The 15,366-nt window shown below is 36.9% G+C and overlaps 1 protein-coding gene across 4 annotated transcripts in view; it reads left to right on the forward strand.

Moving 5' to 3' along the window:
• Nucleotides 1-15,366, forward strand: part of ARID4B (AT-rich interaction domain 4B) — a 207,869-nt gene that overhangs the window by 180,976 nt on the left and 11,527 nt on the right. For 3 of the 4 annotated variants that reach the window (XM_036757705.1, XM_036757707.1, XM_036757706.1), the window contains 3 exons: nucleotides 2,084-2,197; nucleotides 4,811-5,029; nucleotides 10,605-10,751. In XM_036757705.1, coding sequence (XP_036613600.1) covers nucleotides 2,084-2,197; nucleotides 4,811-5,029; nucleotides 10,605-10,751 — 480 coding nt within the window. Of the gene's footprint in view, nucleotides 1-2,083; nucleotides 2,198-2,972; nucleotides 3,128-4,810; nucleotides 5,030-10,604; nucleotides 10,752-15,366 lie in introns of those variants that run through there. The other variant, XR_005010261.1, reaches the window with a different exon arrangement.

Here is a 15,366-nt window from a genome sequence, read left to right on the forward strand (position 1 = left end):
AAATCAGTACTTTCTAAAAATTTTATAACCTTTACATGCCACAATAGCTATACTTCTATCATCCTTTTCCTTATAAACCACTTTGTTCAGGTTATCAGTAAATCGAATATGTATTGTGGGCTGAAATTTGGTATAATACAGCTTGGTTTTAAAGCATTTTATGAAGAAGATAATATATTAGCTTCTACATGGTATGTGACCCACGAAATTTTAGTCCATCACTTTTATTTTGGCCAAATTCTACCTTAAATCATTTGGAATATGAAATTTTTCCCACCCAAATCAATATTTATCTCTTTTTTTGATAAATGATTTTTTTTCTGTTCCCCACATCCATATAGCTAACTTATTTAATGATATTGGTATGTCCATAGTACCTTATAGAATTGAATTACATAAGTATGAGTATGACTTTTTAAAATGAAAGAGTCCTTTGACACAAAAGATTAGATTTTGCTCCAATGACAATATAATTACATTGAAAGGTTTCTTTTTGCTAATTAAATTTCTAAGAGATAGTTTTTTTCATACTGCTTTTCATCTCTGAAAATCATTTAGTTATGGAAAAATAAAGGATATAACAGTTCATATTTTGTAAATTAGCAACACCCTCTCAGTTTTGTTGTTGAATATATAAAAACATATAAAGCATGATAGCATGCTCCCACATTTTGGTCATGAAAGGCAACCCGTTATCTGAAATCAAGAAATGCACAAGCCATTTCTGGCCTTTTTTTTTTAAAGAATTTATTTCCCTTCCAAAAATTATGGTCTCATTTTTATATAGTTTGTTGACTACTAAATATTGTAGGAGCCATGCTATATACTAAAAATAAAAATGTAAATCTTTAGCTTCCTTATACAGATTTGCTTGCTGTCTTTGTAAAGCAGTATTTGCATTCTTAATTTTTAAAAGCAAAGAAGAAAAGGTTCTAAATGATAGGAGAAATCTTTATGAGACATTTTACCAGTTGTTTAAATTTTAAGATCCTGTGCTTCAGAATAGTCAATATTAAAACCACCTTTTCTTCTCCTTACATTGTAATGTTGTAGCATCAACCAAGTTATGGACAAGCTGTGACCCATAAAATGCTCTTTAAGAAAGTTGAATTTTGCATGAAGTGCCACTGTATAGGTTTGACCTTATCACTGGTGACATGATCTAAGAAACTATTCAGAATGCAGGACATCATTTTTTAACAAGATGAATTAGTGTTATTATCAACAAACATTTATTGAGTGCCAAGTGTGCATGGGGCACTGTTCTAGATACAGGAAATCTAAAGAGAGATAATGAAACAACCTCTGCCCTCAAGGAGCTTATGATCTAGTTATAGGATATATACACTAACTATATATGTACATATACACATATGGTAGATTATATTAAAGGTTTAATTAGCATACTAGAAAGTAAGTGCTATAATTGAGTGGTTATAGTGCTCAGTCAGTGAATGATATGTGTACCTGAACTTTGAAGAAAGAATAGGAATTAGATATAGGATCTGAGTAAACTTTTCCATGAAGAAGACAAAACTTTTTTAAACAGAAAATTATTGTACTGGGTTTGTAAGTGATGTGTGTTATCCAGTGCTCTGGAATCCACATAATTTGCGTTATAAATTCATTGGTTTATTTTCCCAAGTGTGAACTGCTTCTAAAGTGTCCCTGTTAATATTATTGAGGGCTAATTAGAACTCACTATTTTTAATTAATCTTAACATATTTGTTTTCAGAATGAGTAGCTACTTAATTTTCATTTGATAATTTGTATGTTCTAGGTGCTTTATCAGGAACCATCTTCAGTATATAACTGGCTTTTCTAGAATGGATATATGTGTTTTTCATTTGATTTTTCTTTACTTCCAGTTGCTAATATGTGCAAGTAGAAAATTCAGACCCATTACAGACAGGTTATGAAAAATGTTGTAACTACTTTATGTTAGTTTCCAAGCAAGCTATGTTAAGTGTACCCACTTTTAGTTTTGAGATTATTAAATACATGTCTCTAAAACTAAAAATTCAGGCATGTTAAGGGCAAGTTTGTTTTTATCTTGTTTTAATGAATTTTTCCCCATTATAGTCTGTACAGGTCAGAAAAGAGTAAAAGATGCTCAGGGGGGAGGAAGTTCATCAAAAAAGCAGAAAAGAAGCCACAAAACATCAGTGGTAAACAACAAAAAGAAAGGCAAAACCAGTAAGTAGATTATCTCAATAAAAAAATACCAGCTAATAAAATTTCTCTCCAGATGAAAAAGTTCACTCTGAGAATATGGGATAGTTCCATTCCCTTTGGTCCATGCCTTAAAAATCATACAGAAAATTTATAGGAGGAGTTAGAGATCTGTATTAAACTTCATCTTATTCAACTATAATCCCAGGTCACAGATTAGGTTAAGCCTTTCTCATTAAGTAGCAGATCTGTACATAAATGCAAGTATCCAAAATAACAACCTTTTAAAATTCAACTTAAATATCCAGAGGTTTTTAATGTTACCGATGTATATATGTATATCACTTCTAAGTCCCTACAACTATATTTTATTTGTTATTCCCCCAAAAATGCCATTGTCAAATTAATTGTTTTGCTCATCATTCTCTGGAATAGTCACCCTAAAAAGAGTGTAGTCAGCTAAGAGGAACCTATGTGTCAAGCTATGTGTCAATTCTCCTTTACTCCTCATATTTTTGACTTCCTAGGCTATGTGACCTATAGGTTGTAGTTTCCACCTTTGTAGGTTGGCTTTATTTGGTCCTTTTTATTATGTCTCTCTTTTCTCCTTTTCAAACTTTATTTTTTACTAAGTGTGCTTAAACCAGTATTTCTATTATATAACATTAACTGTAATCTACCTCCACAGTCATACAGAGTATACAGATTCTGTATTTATTCTCATAAGAGCTGCACATTTATTCTCTCTTTTTTAGTCTCAAAATGGGAAACAGAAATTATGTAAAGAATTTTTTTTCAGGTTCCCCACATTGACCTCCTGCTGCTCTTCCAAGACACTCCTGCCACCTTCACTGCTTGACCTTTGCTATCAGCCGGCTTGGCTGCACTTCAGTGCAGAAAGGGTTATTCGGCCAGCTCCCCGAGGTTCTGCTGAGCCCACATGACTTCCATGCGGTGAATATGGCATCCCTCAGGACCCAGGTGGCAATGCTCAGCAGGGTCATGTGAAGCCAGGCTGAGTCAGTCCACTGTATCGGAGTGGGGCCAAGCCACGGGTGGCAGCAGTGGTGAGCCAGGTTCACCAGTAGGCAGGAGTCGCCAGAGATTGAGGAGCAGCATTGGGGGGAAGGGTGGGGACTAGATGTGGCAAGAGTATGTGTGGAGCAGTGAGGCCAAAGGAATTCCTATTTTTTTGAAACATAACGGGGGAGGAGTTGGTATGTGCCTTTGCTAATCAAGAAATGGTCAGGCTTTTGGATCTCAAACCTAGATTTGGCTTTTATATAGTGGTGGCTATTATGTGAGTAAATATAGTCAGTACAGATAGGCCAAATAGATCACAGTCTATTTGGTATACTTAACAGCATATTTGAAACTTTTTTCTACACTGTAATTTTTTGTCTTTAAGGCCTTACCATCTAAGTAGCCTTTCCTGAGAGGACTCGAATCTTCAAGAAGTCAATTTTCGTATAATTTGGATATACAGCAGTTGAATGCACTCTTCTATCCAAATTATACACAGTGGGCTTAAGCTATGGTAAATCAGAATGAGTAAACTATTTTTTGAGAACAAACTAATAAAATGAATTACTTCTTTCAGAATTCTAATGTTAACGCTTCATGTGTCTAACACATTAGAACCTGGTAAAGGTAGTTTGAAAATGAAGTGATTCTGATTCTATTACCTGTTACTTTACAAAGCACACTGCCTATCAAGATTTTTCCTTTGATTTTTATAATGTAACTGTCTGCAGGTTCCCTGTAAGGAAACAGGTGGTGCTATGATACATTTCCCACACAGATTTCTAATTCCTTCACAATATGCTAACATGGTCTTTTCTTGAGAAGTCTGAGCATGGGTACAAGAGAAGAATTAGCCACAGTATTAGGTGTAAGAACAACACACACACACACACACACACACACACAAAATAATTCATTATATTTACTAAAATTTTGAGGTTTTAAAGTTCTGTGGAATCCTTTTTAAATAGTCTTTAATAAATGTGATCTAGTTCAAATCCCTGCTGTGCCACTTATTAGCTGTCTGATATTGGGCAAGTCACTTAACCATTATGTGCCTCAGTTTGCTCATCTGTAAATATGAATGGATTAGATGGCCTCTACAGTCTGTTTCAGCTCAAGTTCTGTGATCCCTGGTTGAGCGTGCATTACCGTTCTTTAGTTTGTGAGCTGATCTCTGTCTATACTATGTATAGGAGGAGGGAAATTGGGGTGAGAGGAACAATTCTAGAATGAGTAGACAATTTGAAAAGCTCATGTGATCTTTCCTGTAATATGATTCTAATTTAAAGTATCTTTTAAAATAACTGCGATTTTGAGTATGGAAGGCATGGCAAAAGAATGTTTAAATTTTTTTTCTTGACTATTGAGCATTTCAGGTAAGAACAGTTTTCTTCAAGGTGATGGGTTTGGATGAACTATTTGACTACGATGACTTGAATATGCATGTGCTGTTTTTAGTCACGAGATCACTAGTGTATACATCAGTAAATCACTTTATAACTAGCAGTTATAAATTAAAATGGCTGTTTTTTAGTCATCTACTAAAATCACTGGGAGAAATTGTTAGTTTTCTATCTTTAATACTTTTCTGTCCTTTTTTTTGTACATCAGCAAACAGTAGTGATAGTGAAGAACTTTCTGCTGGCGAAAGTGTGACTAAAAGTCAGCCAGCTAAATCTGTTTCCACTGGAATGAAGTCTCATAATACCAAATCTCCAGCAAGGACACAGTCTCCAGGAAAGTGTAGTGGAAAGAATGGAGATAAGGATTCTGAGCTCAAGGAACATAGTAATCGATTACCCAAGGTTTACAAATGGAGTTTTCAAATGTGTAAGTAGTAATGCATTTTCAACTGTATTTGAGCAATTACTCCTTAGCTCTAACCAAAATTGTGTACTAGGTATCCTTACAAATTTTAGGGTTTTTATTTCTGAATAACTTCCACCAAAATTCTGTTCTGACGTATCCCTATGGAATGGGTTGACAAGAGGTTCTCAAAGGATGAACATTGGTACGTTTTGACTAATTGGAAAGGCTTATGTATACACACATACATAGGTAGTGTGTATACAAACATACATCTATGTATATGTGTGTGTATCCCTACATATGTGTAAATGGCCTTTTCTCAGTAGAATGTAAATTCCTTGATAGAAGTGACTTTCATTTTTGTATCTGTATCCCCAGTGCCTGGCACAGTGTCTATTACATAGTAGGTGCATAATAAAACCTTGTTGATTGATATACACTCAGCCAGTGGAAGAAATACACTGGAAAAAAATCACTAATTTCAGTTCAACAACCATTTATTAAGCATCTACTATGTGCAACGTGCTGTGTAAATCACTGAGGATGCCAGTATAGAACATACGTATGTAGTATATTAATATATATAATAATAGTTCCTACCTTTAAGAAGCATGAATGCTGCTGGGGGTAGGATATAACATTTGCAAAGAGAAATAAATACAGTTTGAGGAGGGAGAGGGCACTAACAACTACTAGGGGAGATCAAAAGTGCTTCCCATGGGGAGGAACACATGATCTGAGGCTTCATTTAACAAGCATTTATTAGTTACATACCATGTGCCAGGGATACAGAGACAAAAACAAAACAGTCCCTGCCATCAAGGAACATAAATTATATGAAAGATTCAGCTTGTCCACATATTGGGGGCCTCAACAAGGCCAAGAAGAGACTTAAGGAGAGAAATACATTCTAGGTATTGGGAGACATCTTACGCAGAAGTGATCAGGATATGGAATGCTTTGTGAGCCAGTTTGGCTTGAACATGGAGTAGATAAAGGGAAGTAATATGAAATTAGTTGAAAAAAGGTAGACTGGAGTCAGACTATGAAGGGTTTTAAATGCCAAGCTGAGGAGCTTTCGGACCTGTCCTTTAGGAAAATTATTTTGGCAGCTGTGCGGCAAATGGGTGGTAAAGCAATAAATCAGTAGACCAATTGATAGGTTAATGGAATAGTTCAAAGGAAGAGACAGATACAAGAGATGTTTTGGAGGAAGAACTAACAAGACTTGGTAAATAATTGGATATGAGGGATGAAGGAAAGAGAAAGATTAAGGATGATTCTCAGGTTGTGAACCTGGATAACTGGAAGGATAATGTTTCCTTCAACAGCAGTGAGGAAGTTTAGAGGAGAGGCAGGTGTAGGAGAGAAGATAATGAGTTCCATTTGGACATATTTGAGTTTGAGTTGACTATAGGGCATTCATGTAGAGATATCCAGCAGGCCCTTAGTGATAGAGAGCTGGACCTCAGGACATAGATGAGAATTGTATTATAGATTTAGTAGTCTTCTTCATAAAGATGTTAACTGAATCCACAAAGGCTGATGAGATTCCAAAGAAGAAGAGTGTATAGAGAAAGGAAAGAAGAGGCCCTGAACAGAGCCTTGGAAGACATACCTTCAGTTAGGGGGTGGGACATGGATAATAACCCAACAAAAAGGCTTGAGAAGGAGAGGTCCTATAGGTAGGAGGAAAACCTGTAAAGAATAATGTAATGAAATCCAAGGTCAGAGATAAGATCGGGAGGAGGGTCAGCAGATGAAAAACCTACAGAGAGGTCAAGAAGTCTGAGGACTAAGAAAAAGCCATGAGCTTTCATGCTTAAGAAGATCATTGGTAACCTTGGAGAAAGTAATTTCTTTTGAGTGGTGCTGGGGGGCCAAATTACAAGGAGTTAAAAAGTAAGTCGGAGATGAAGTAGAAGTTCTGAATACATAGGAAGCTTTTTCTGTGAGTTTGTGAAACAAAGGAAGGGGATAGAGGGCAATAACTTGAAGGGAGTGAGTTAAGCGAAATATTTTTAAGACTATAGAAAGCCTAGATGTATTTGTAAGTGGCAGGAAAGGAGTCTATAGATGAAGAGAACTTTTGTAGGAGACAGAGTTGGAGGAATGGATAATTGAAGGGGCAAGCTCCCGGAGGAACATGAAATGGATAGCTTCAAGGTCATGAGAAGATAGTGAAGGGCCATCTCATCATGAGAGAACAGAGCAAAGAATAGGACGATGTATATATAGCGTATTTTGAGGTGTAGAATAGAGAAGAAGAAATTCATGATAAATGGCCTCTTTTCTTGACAGAGTAGGAAGTGAGTCCCTTTGCCTCCTGTGGGGAGAGTAAGAGAGAGTCAGTCAAGGAAGAACAGAGAGGTTTGCTGTGTAGCAATGAGGACCTAGATTAGATTAGTAAATTTATAGTAACTGTATGACTTCTTTCTCATTACACTTTTCCCTGTGCTGTACCCCTCCTAAAACTATTCTTCAATATCATTGAGACCTCTAGTCCCTCTCCTCCTTTTTACTTTCTTATCCCTTCTCTGACTTCACTTTATTCCCCCTCTAATCTCAACCCAGTAATTAGCTATTTTAACTTAACACTGTCTTCTACTCTCAAGTCTCTTGCCCTACTTTGTCCTGTTGGCACTCATCACTTGCCACACCTCAGCCCTGGGTTACTCCCACTCACAAGCTACTGACTTCATCTGGAGGAAGTCTCACAACCTTGCTAACTGGGTACATTACAAATTCATAGCATCCAGTCTCACTGCTGAAATCCTTAATTGATTCCCTATCTCGCATCTCAAGCAATTCCAGATCTTCTGTTCTCTCTTCAATCCTCCCACACCTTCATCACTCCTCTATCTTAAAGAAAGAAAATCTTGCCTTTTAGATATGAGCTTCCTCTTCTCCCTTTCTCATCATCTCAAAATTCTGTTATTATCACCTCCCACTTTCTTCTCCTTTCTTGAAAATTCTGACAAAGAACTGACCCTTCTCACCAAGGCCAGCCTCTTTTCATATCCTCTTGATCCTTGATCCCATCCCCTCCAGCCATCTCCAAATGATTGCATACCAAGTCAATCTCTCTCTCTCTCTTCCTCTCCCCCTCTCTCCTTCTTCTACTCTTTCTCCTTCTCCCTCCCCCTGCCCCCTCCTTCATTCACTACCCCAATTTCCTTTCACTCATTCTTCACCCATTTTCAGTCTGGCTTCGAACCTCATCATTTCACTTAAAATTCTCTCTTGAAAGTTATCAGTGATATTTTAATTGCCACATCTAACGGTCTTTTCTCAGTCTTAATCCTTCTCAACTTCTCCACTTCATTTGATGCTATAGACAACACCTTCCTCCTGGATTTTTTATCTTTCCTAGATTTTCATGAAACTACTCTCTTTTGATTTTCTTCCTGCCTGTCTTGACTATTCACTTTTCTTTGCTGGTTCATCATCTATATCTTACCCTCTTAACAAGGTATCCTCCAGTGGTTCCAATCATAGAGTCTCTTTTGTTCTCATTCTGTACTTTCTGTTGATAACCTCATCAGCTCCCATGGGTTTAATTATCATCCGCTGTGCAGCTGACTAACAGATATGCTCATATATGTAGCCTTCTTCCCCCAAATTTTAATCCTGCATCACCAATTGTATATTTTATATGGCCTGGAGACAGCTCAAATTCAACACGTTCCCTATTTCTGTTGAAGGCACTATCATCCTTCCAGTCTTCCACATTTGTAAACCTTGTACTATCTGTAACTCCTTACTCTCCTCTAACTAGTGCTTCCATTCAACTGTCATATCTTGCCATTTCTACCTTCAAAACATCTCTCACCTCCAGTAATCTCTACTCACACAGAGCTGCTAAGTCTGCTTCAGATCTTTATCACCTCCTATCTAGATTATTGCAATAGCCTCCTAATTGGTCTCCTTCCTGAAGTCCTTCCTCCAGGTTCCTGGCAAAGTACCCTTCTTTAAGTGTAGATCCAAATGACCATGTGAATCCTCTACTCCATCAGCTCCAGTGACTTTGTATTGCCTCTAGATAAAATATACTGTTTTGTTTTTGTTTTTGTTTTTTAAGCCGTACACAATCAGTCCTCTCTCTCTGTGTAGACTCATTGGACCTAACTCCTCTTTTGCTCTGTGGTGCAACCAAAATGGCATTTTCTCAGTTCCTCACACATGACAATCCATCTTTCAACTCCGTATCTTTGCCCTAACATCTCAATTCCCTCCTTACCCCCACTTCTGAGTCCTTCTCTTCATTTAAGGCCAGTTTAAACGCTGTCTTCTGCAAGAAGCCTTTCTATATCCTTCTAAACTACGAGTGCTCTTCCTCCAAAACTACTTTGTATTTAACTACTTTGTATATATTTTCATTTATATATTTTGAGTCAGATAAGGGGCATAGTGGATAGAGTCCTAGACCCAGAGTCAGGAAAACTTTAGTTCAATGCCACCTCAGACATTTACTGGCTGTGTGACTCTGGGCAAATAAATCCCTTAACCTCTGCTTGCCTCAGTTTCCTCATCTGTAGAAATGGGGATAATATCTACCTCCCAGGGTTGATTGGGAGGTATCACATAATATCAAGTAAGATAGCATTGATAAAAGCTATCTATCGTTGTTATGTTATTATTATATAATTTTCCTTTATGTAATGACATATATATATACTTGTCTTCCCTCATTAGAATGCAGGCTTCTCACACAAGTAGGTACTGTTTTATGCTTTGTGCTTTGTCCTTTTTTTCCCCATTGCTTAGCACAGGGCCTGGAACATAGCAGACACTTAATAAATACTTGATCATTTGTTTATTGGTTGATTCCATCAACACTCCAAGAGTAGATATAGAAAGGGCAGCTGGTGGTCCCAGGTTTGGGATTGAGTGGTGATATGACCATAGGGCAAGGGATTCGAGGGTAGAGGGTAGTATATAATTGGACTTGCTACCTATAGGATTCAGGTTATGAAGGGAGGCCAGAACCAGGGTAATGAATTAGGAAAGCAGAGGGGGAGGAGTGGCTAGACCTTTCAATGAAGACACAAAATAGATTTAGGAGTAGTTAGGCAGTGGAAGAGTGATGTAGTGAAGTAGTAGGAGAGTGATGTAAAGATGTAGTCAAGAGAAGAATTCCAATATTCTGGATCAATGGTGTCACATGCAGTACCAGTTCCTCTAAATCATACAAAAATCATAGGGAATGAGGTACAGTCAGAAGATTCTGGGCACACTGAGACCAGAATCGGGCCTTGTGTCTGAGGCTGTACTCATGGATGGAGTCCTAAAACCCAAAGGTTGGTTGTCCAAAGCTCTAGAGAAAGAATCATGTAATTGAAATATCTGGAGTCTCAGACTCTTAAAATAGTGAACTAATTATTTACTAGGCAGAAAAAAAATAGGAATAGTTGCTTGAAAATTTCATTTTTTTCCACATTATAATCCTGTTTATTTTCTAATTGCATTTTTCTCTAACCAAAATTATAAAACAACTGTTAGAGGGCAGATGACATAGTTTTCAATTTTAGATCCTTCATATATAGGATTATTTTTTTCAAAAGCACATATTCATTGAAGTTTTTTAAACCGATAGCTGACCTGGAAAATATGACAAGTGCAGAACGCATTTCAATCCTTCAAGAAAAACTACAGGAAATCAGGAAACATTATCTGTCATTGAAATCTGAAGTGGCTTCCATTGATCGAAGAAGAAAACGTTTAAAGAAGAAGGAAAGAGAAAGTGAGTATTTTTACCTATTCAGTAAAATGTAGTCTTATTATGTTGTATAATTATAATGAACCAAGCTTGATCCTGAAGAAGTGAAAACTGTCCTTTGCTCTTTACTGAAGTGGGAAACCATCAGTAGGGAACATTTCCTGTATTGTTAGACTTTGTTAATGTGTTGGTTAATTTTGCTGAATGGCCAATTTTCCCCCTTTCTTTTTTATTATAAGCAATGGGAAAACTACCAGAGAGAATGATTCTTGAAAATGTAGGTAGTGTAAAAACAAAAGGAATCTATCAGTTTTCTAAAATTTATTCTTGTTATTCCATAAAATAATAATAATATTTTCTGCTTTAATTATTTTTTAAAATCCATGCCAATGCTTTCCTTGTAGTGATATACACTGGCTCCTACTCTGCATTTTATAGCCTTAAAGAGTAGCCTGAAGTACTGAGAGATTAAATAATTTTACTCAGGGCCCTATAGCCAGTACATGTCAGAGGGAGAATTTTAACCTAGGTCTTCCTTATTGGGAGGGCAGTTCCATATTCACCATACCACTCTGCTGTAACTTATATTTAATTTATTCTAATATTATTGTCTTTGGAAATGAGATCTACCTGTTAGAATCATTGAATTATAGAATTTTATTACTTCACAGGACATTTAATCCAACCCAGCTCCCAATACCCCATGCCCATTTTGCAGATGAAAGAAATCAGGTATAGGAAAGTGAAATAAACCTCCATAAGCTCATACAACTAAATAAAGGCAGAACCAATAATGGAGTGCTTTCTACAACATGACACTGCTCTTTTTTTAATGTGCAAACTTGAGGATTTTTATTGTTTTTGATAACATGTATCAAATTATAGAATAATTTGAGTTTCCTGAATTTCTAAAAAATGAGAGCTACTAATCTTTTGAAACTATGTATGTGCTTACTGTATTTTGTGAGGTCTTTTAAGATATCTGTCAAAATTGTATATTATCACGTCATGCAGTTCAAGTAATGAGCTGAGTAGCTATCCACTCATCTTGCAGGATTCCCATTTATCTTATTAGGATATTCAAAGAATCTTCTTTTGAAAATAGGGACAATATTTGTCTTTCTTTAAATGGCACTTCTCATTATTTCCAAGGATCTTTCAAAGTTGCCCAGTAACAGTAATCACATGTGCCTGTCTTATTTAAGCCTTAGAAGTATAGTACATTGATGATTGATGTGGGTATGGTGGGTTGAACTCATTGAGAGCATATAGGGGCTTCTGTTACCATTTCCTTAGCTACATTAGGTTTCATCACATCCTTATAACCAATTGTGTTCTGTCCTTCCCCCAGTCCAAAGTTAATTGTCCTCATCAGAGAAAACAGAAGCAAAGTTAGGGATGAGTTCGGCTTTTTCACCATTGTCCGTGATCATCAATACTTTCACCTCAACTAAACCTCATTCCCATCATTGGGTCCTCATTTGGTGCTCACTAGAGTTGAAAAGCTTCTTTTTTTAAAATTGTCATTAATATTCATTTCAGTCTTATCTCATTTGGGGCTTTAGTGATTCTGACATTCTTAAGAGGACATCTCTTTTGAAATTTTTCTGGTTCTTGCTTCCATTCATATCTTTTTTTTTATGGTGCAGCTAGGTCGCCCAGTGGATAGACCACTGATCCTGGAGTCAGGAATACCTGCATTCAAATCCAGCCATAGTCACTTAACTGTGTGACCAAGTCACTTAGCCCCTATTTGCCTCAGGTTCCTCATCTGTAAAATGGGGATAATAGTAGCACCTGCCTCTCCGGGTTGTTATGAAGATCAAATGAGATAATATATTTTTTCAAATTTAAATATTTATTTTTATTTCATTCAGTATTTTCCAGTTACAAGTAAAAAATTTTAACCATCGATTTTTAAAATTTTGAGTTCCAAATTCTCTCTCTTCTTCCTGCCCCTATCCCTTCCTTGAAAAGACAAACAATCTTATATGAGATAATATTTGTAAAGCGCTTATTGTGCATAGTGCTGGCATATAGTAGGCATTCTATAAATGTTCGCTATATTAAAACCTTAAATTGTTCCTTGCATTCCCTGTGTAGTCACTTTGATTTCGTTAAGCTTCTCCCCTTTTTCCTCTTAATTAAAGTCACTTCTGCTTGTGTCTTCAAAATTTCCTCAGAAGTTTTCAGTTTCTCTTAGTGATACTTCTACAGTAAAATATTAGGCCATTGAATCTTACTGTTCTTCTCTCTGAACCCTTTGAAATCTTCCCTCCCCAAAATCTAATATTCCTTTTAAATTATGACCAGCTTTCTTGTGCTTCCTCATGAATGACATGATGGACTTCTCTCTAATGTTTCCATCATTTCTGTTCCAGCAGCTAGTTCCTTCTTACTGATCTCGATCAGGTTTTTACAGTTTGCCTTATTGTTTCCTTCACCTTTTGGAGGATAAAATTAAGTTATGTTACAAATTTTGTGCAGAGAATGCAATAATAGAAGGTGGGTTCTTCTCTCATCATCATTACAGTATTATGCCCCCAACCCAGATTTGTGATTCATTTATTTAACTCTTTGTCTCATTCTTCTTTTTGTATAGTTGGTCTGTAGCATCCTGTGACGACACTATCACTTCTGTTTCTTGAACTTGACTTGGCTACTCTCTAGGTTTCCTTTTTATGGTTCCTGAGTTTGTTACATGAGTGATCTTTAACTATATAATGCACCTCTTTCTATTCCTTTTTTGTAAGGTATCGCCATCCAGAGCTATATTCCAGCAATGAATCCCAAGGCATCAAGTCTCAGTGGTAGTTATTGTGTCAAATTTGCCATTTTATATTAGGATTTCCAGATGACACTTCACTTGTGCTTTGTGCATTTTTATGTGTTGTTGACATCTGAGGCCTTGGGTTTTGTCTCTGGCTTTCTTCTTGGATGTTGTCTGCCATGAATTACCAGCTCTCTCTTCTATCCCTCTTCTAGTACTGTATCAGCTGTTTCTCTGTAATGAGCTTGTTTATGTGGGCAGTTTTCTCTCTCTCCTTTATTTTTCCCCTCAGTTAGAGTACTAAAACTATAGGCAAGTATGTTTTTAAAGGCCAGTATTAAGGTATACTCTATTCCTTGTCAAAAGCCCGTAACTCTTCTGTGCCACACTGTGACTTAAAAAATCCAAATCTCATTTTCTGGTACCACCTTCTTAGCCAACTATTTACTTCCCAAATCATCCTCCCTCTTTTAGCCAAGTGAACATTTGCAGCTAAGTAATAGATTTGAGGTTCTTCATGGAAAGGAAGAATAAGACTGTCTCCAGAGGAAGCTTTTGTATTGTAACGAAGAGGGTCTGCGGTGTCAGTAGATGAGAGGTCACCTAACAATGGGCCAGAAAAGGAATATACAAGTAGAAGCTGCTGTTAAAGAGCTATTTTTGTATCCTTCAGTCAGGAGTCATTAGCTGGCTGTACCTGTCTTTTCTTTCTCTGGCCATCACTAGATGACTGCTTATTGGTCCTTCTTCCCTTCCTTCTTTCTGTTACATTATCCCAATCTCTTGATACAAGTTAGGATTCCCCTTCTTTTTTTCCTTCTTGAAGCTCTTCTTCTATTATTTCAAGAAACACTTCAGAGAGAACCTTGATTACCTGAAGAGTATATGTATAGTCTTCTGGCCCTCTTATCTTTCCTTCCAGGACAGTGGTCAGTTGTCACTTTGTGCATACATAAGAATTACTTTAATACCATCAGACTCACTCTCCAAGTAAATGAAAAATTCTCCTTTTATTTCATATTTACTTGAATCCAGATCCTCCATCCTTTGCTGTAGTTCTCTTAACTAACCCTTGCTGAAAACTTCTGATTTCTAAGCCTGTTCACTGCTGGAGTCCTCTAAGCTCTAGAGGCACAGTTTACCTCATTGGTCCTCTTCAAGAATGAAGGATGAACAACAATTTGTTGGGCAAAGTCGAGGCAGAAGCTTTTCCTACCTTTTCATTTGTTAGGACAATGCAATCTCTACTTAGCTGCTTTTAATTTGCAGTTAGAAAACTCCTGCCACCCCAAAGGCAAATAGAAGGAAAGAGAAGCCAACTTTTAAACAGAAATCCAGTTATCTCAGTGGCTTCCATACCTTGTGTATTCTTGCCACTCTTCTTTAGAAATCTTCCCATACTTCTAACCCCTAGCAGCTTGTTTTTCTCATCTTCTTCCCATTACTAAGATCTAGCTTGTTGTTTAGTTAGTAGAGTGAGAACCAGGAAGCACACCTTTTATAGATTTGAAAGATGTTTTTAAAAATCTGCTAGCTAGGCGTGGGTACCATTCTCTGTAGCCCCTTTGACTAGGGAGGCTGAGGTTGATGAATTGCTTGAGCTTGAGAGTTCTGAGATTCTGAGCCAATTTGTTAACCTCACTAAATTTGGCACCAAATGGTGAGCCATCAAGCCATCTAAGGAGGATAGATCAGCCTAGATAGAAAATGGAGCAGATCAAAACTTTCATGATGATCAGCATTGGGGGTTGGGCTGTGAGTCGCCATCCCCCTTCAAGCCCAGGTGAGATAAGGAGACCCAATTTCAACAAAAAAGAAGAATTATACACAAAGCCATCCAAGGTGGTTAAAGAGCATTGTTTCTTTTTG

This window comes from Trichosurus vulpecula, chromosome 4 (assembly GCF_011100635.1).
Source record: "Trichosurus vulpecula isolate mTriVul1 chromosome 4, mTriVul1.pri, whole genome shotgun sequence".
NCBI classification, from domain to species: Eukaryota; Metazoa; Chordata; class Mammalia; order Diprotodontia; family Phalangeridae; genus Trichosurus; species Trichosurus vulpecula.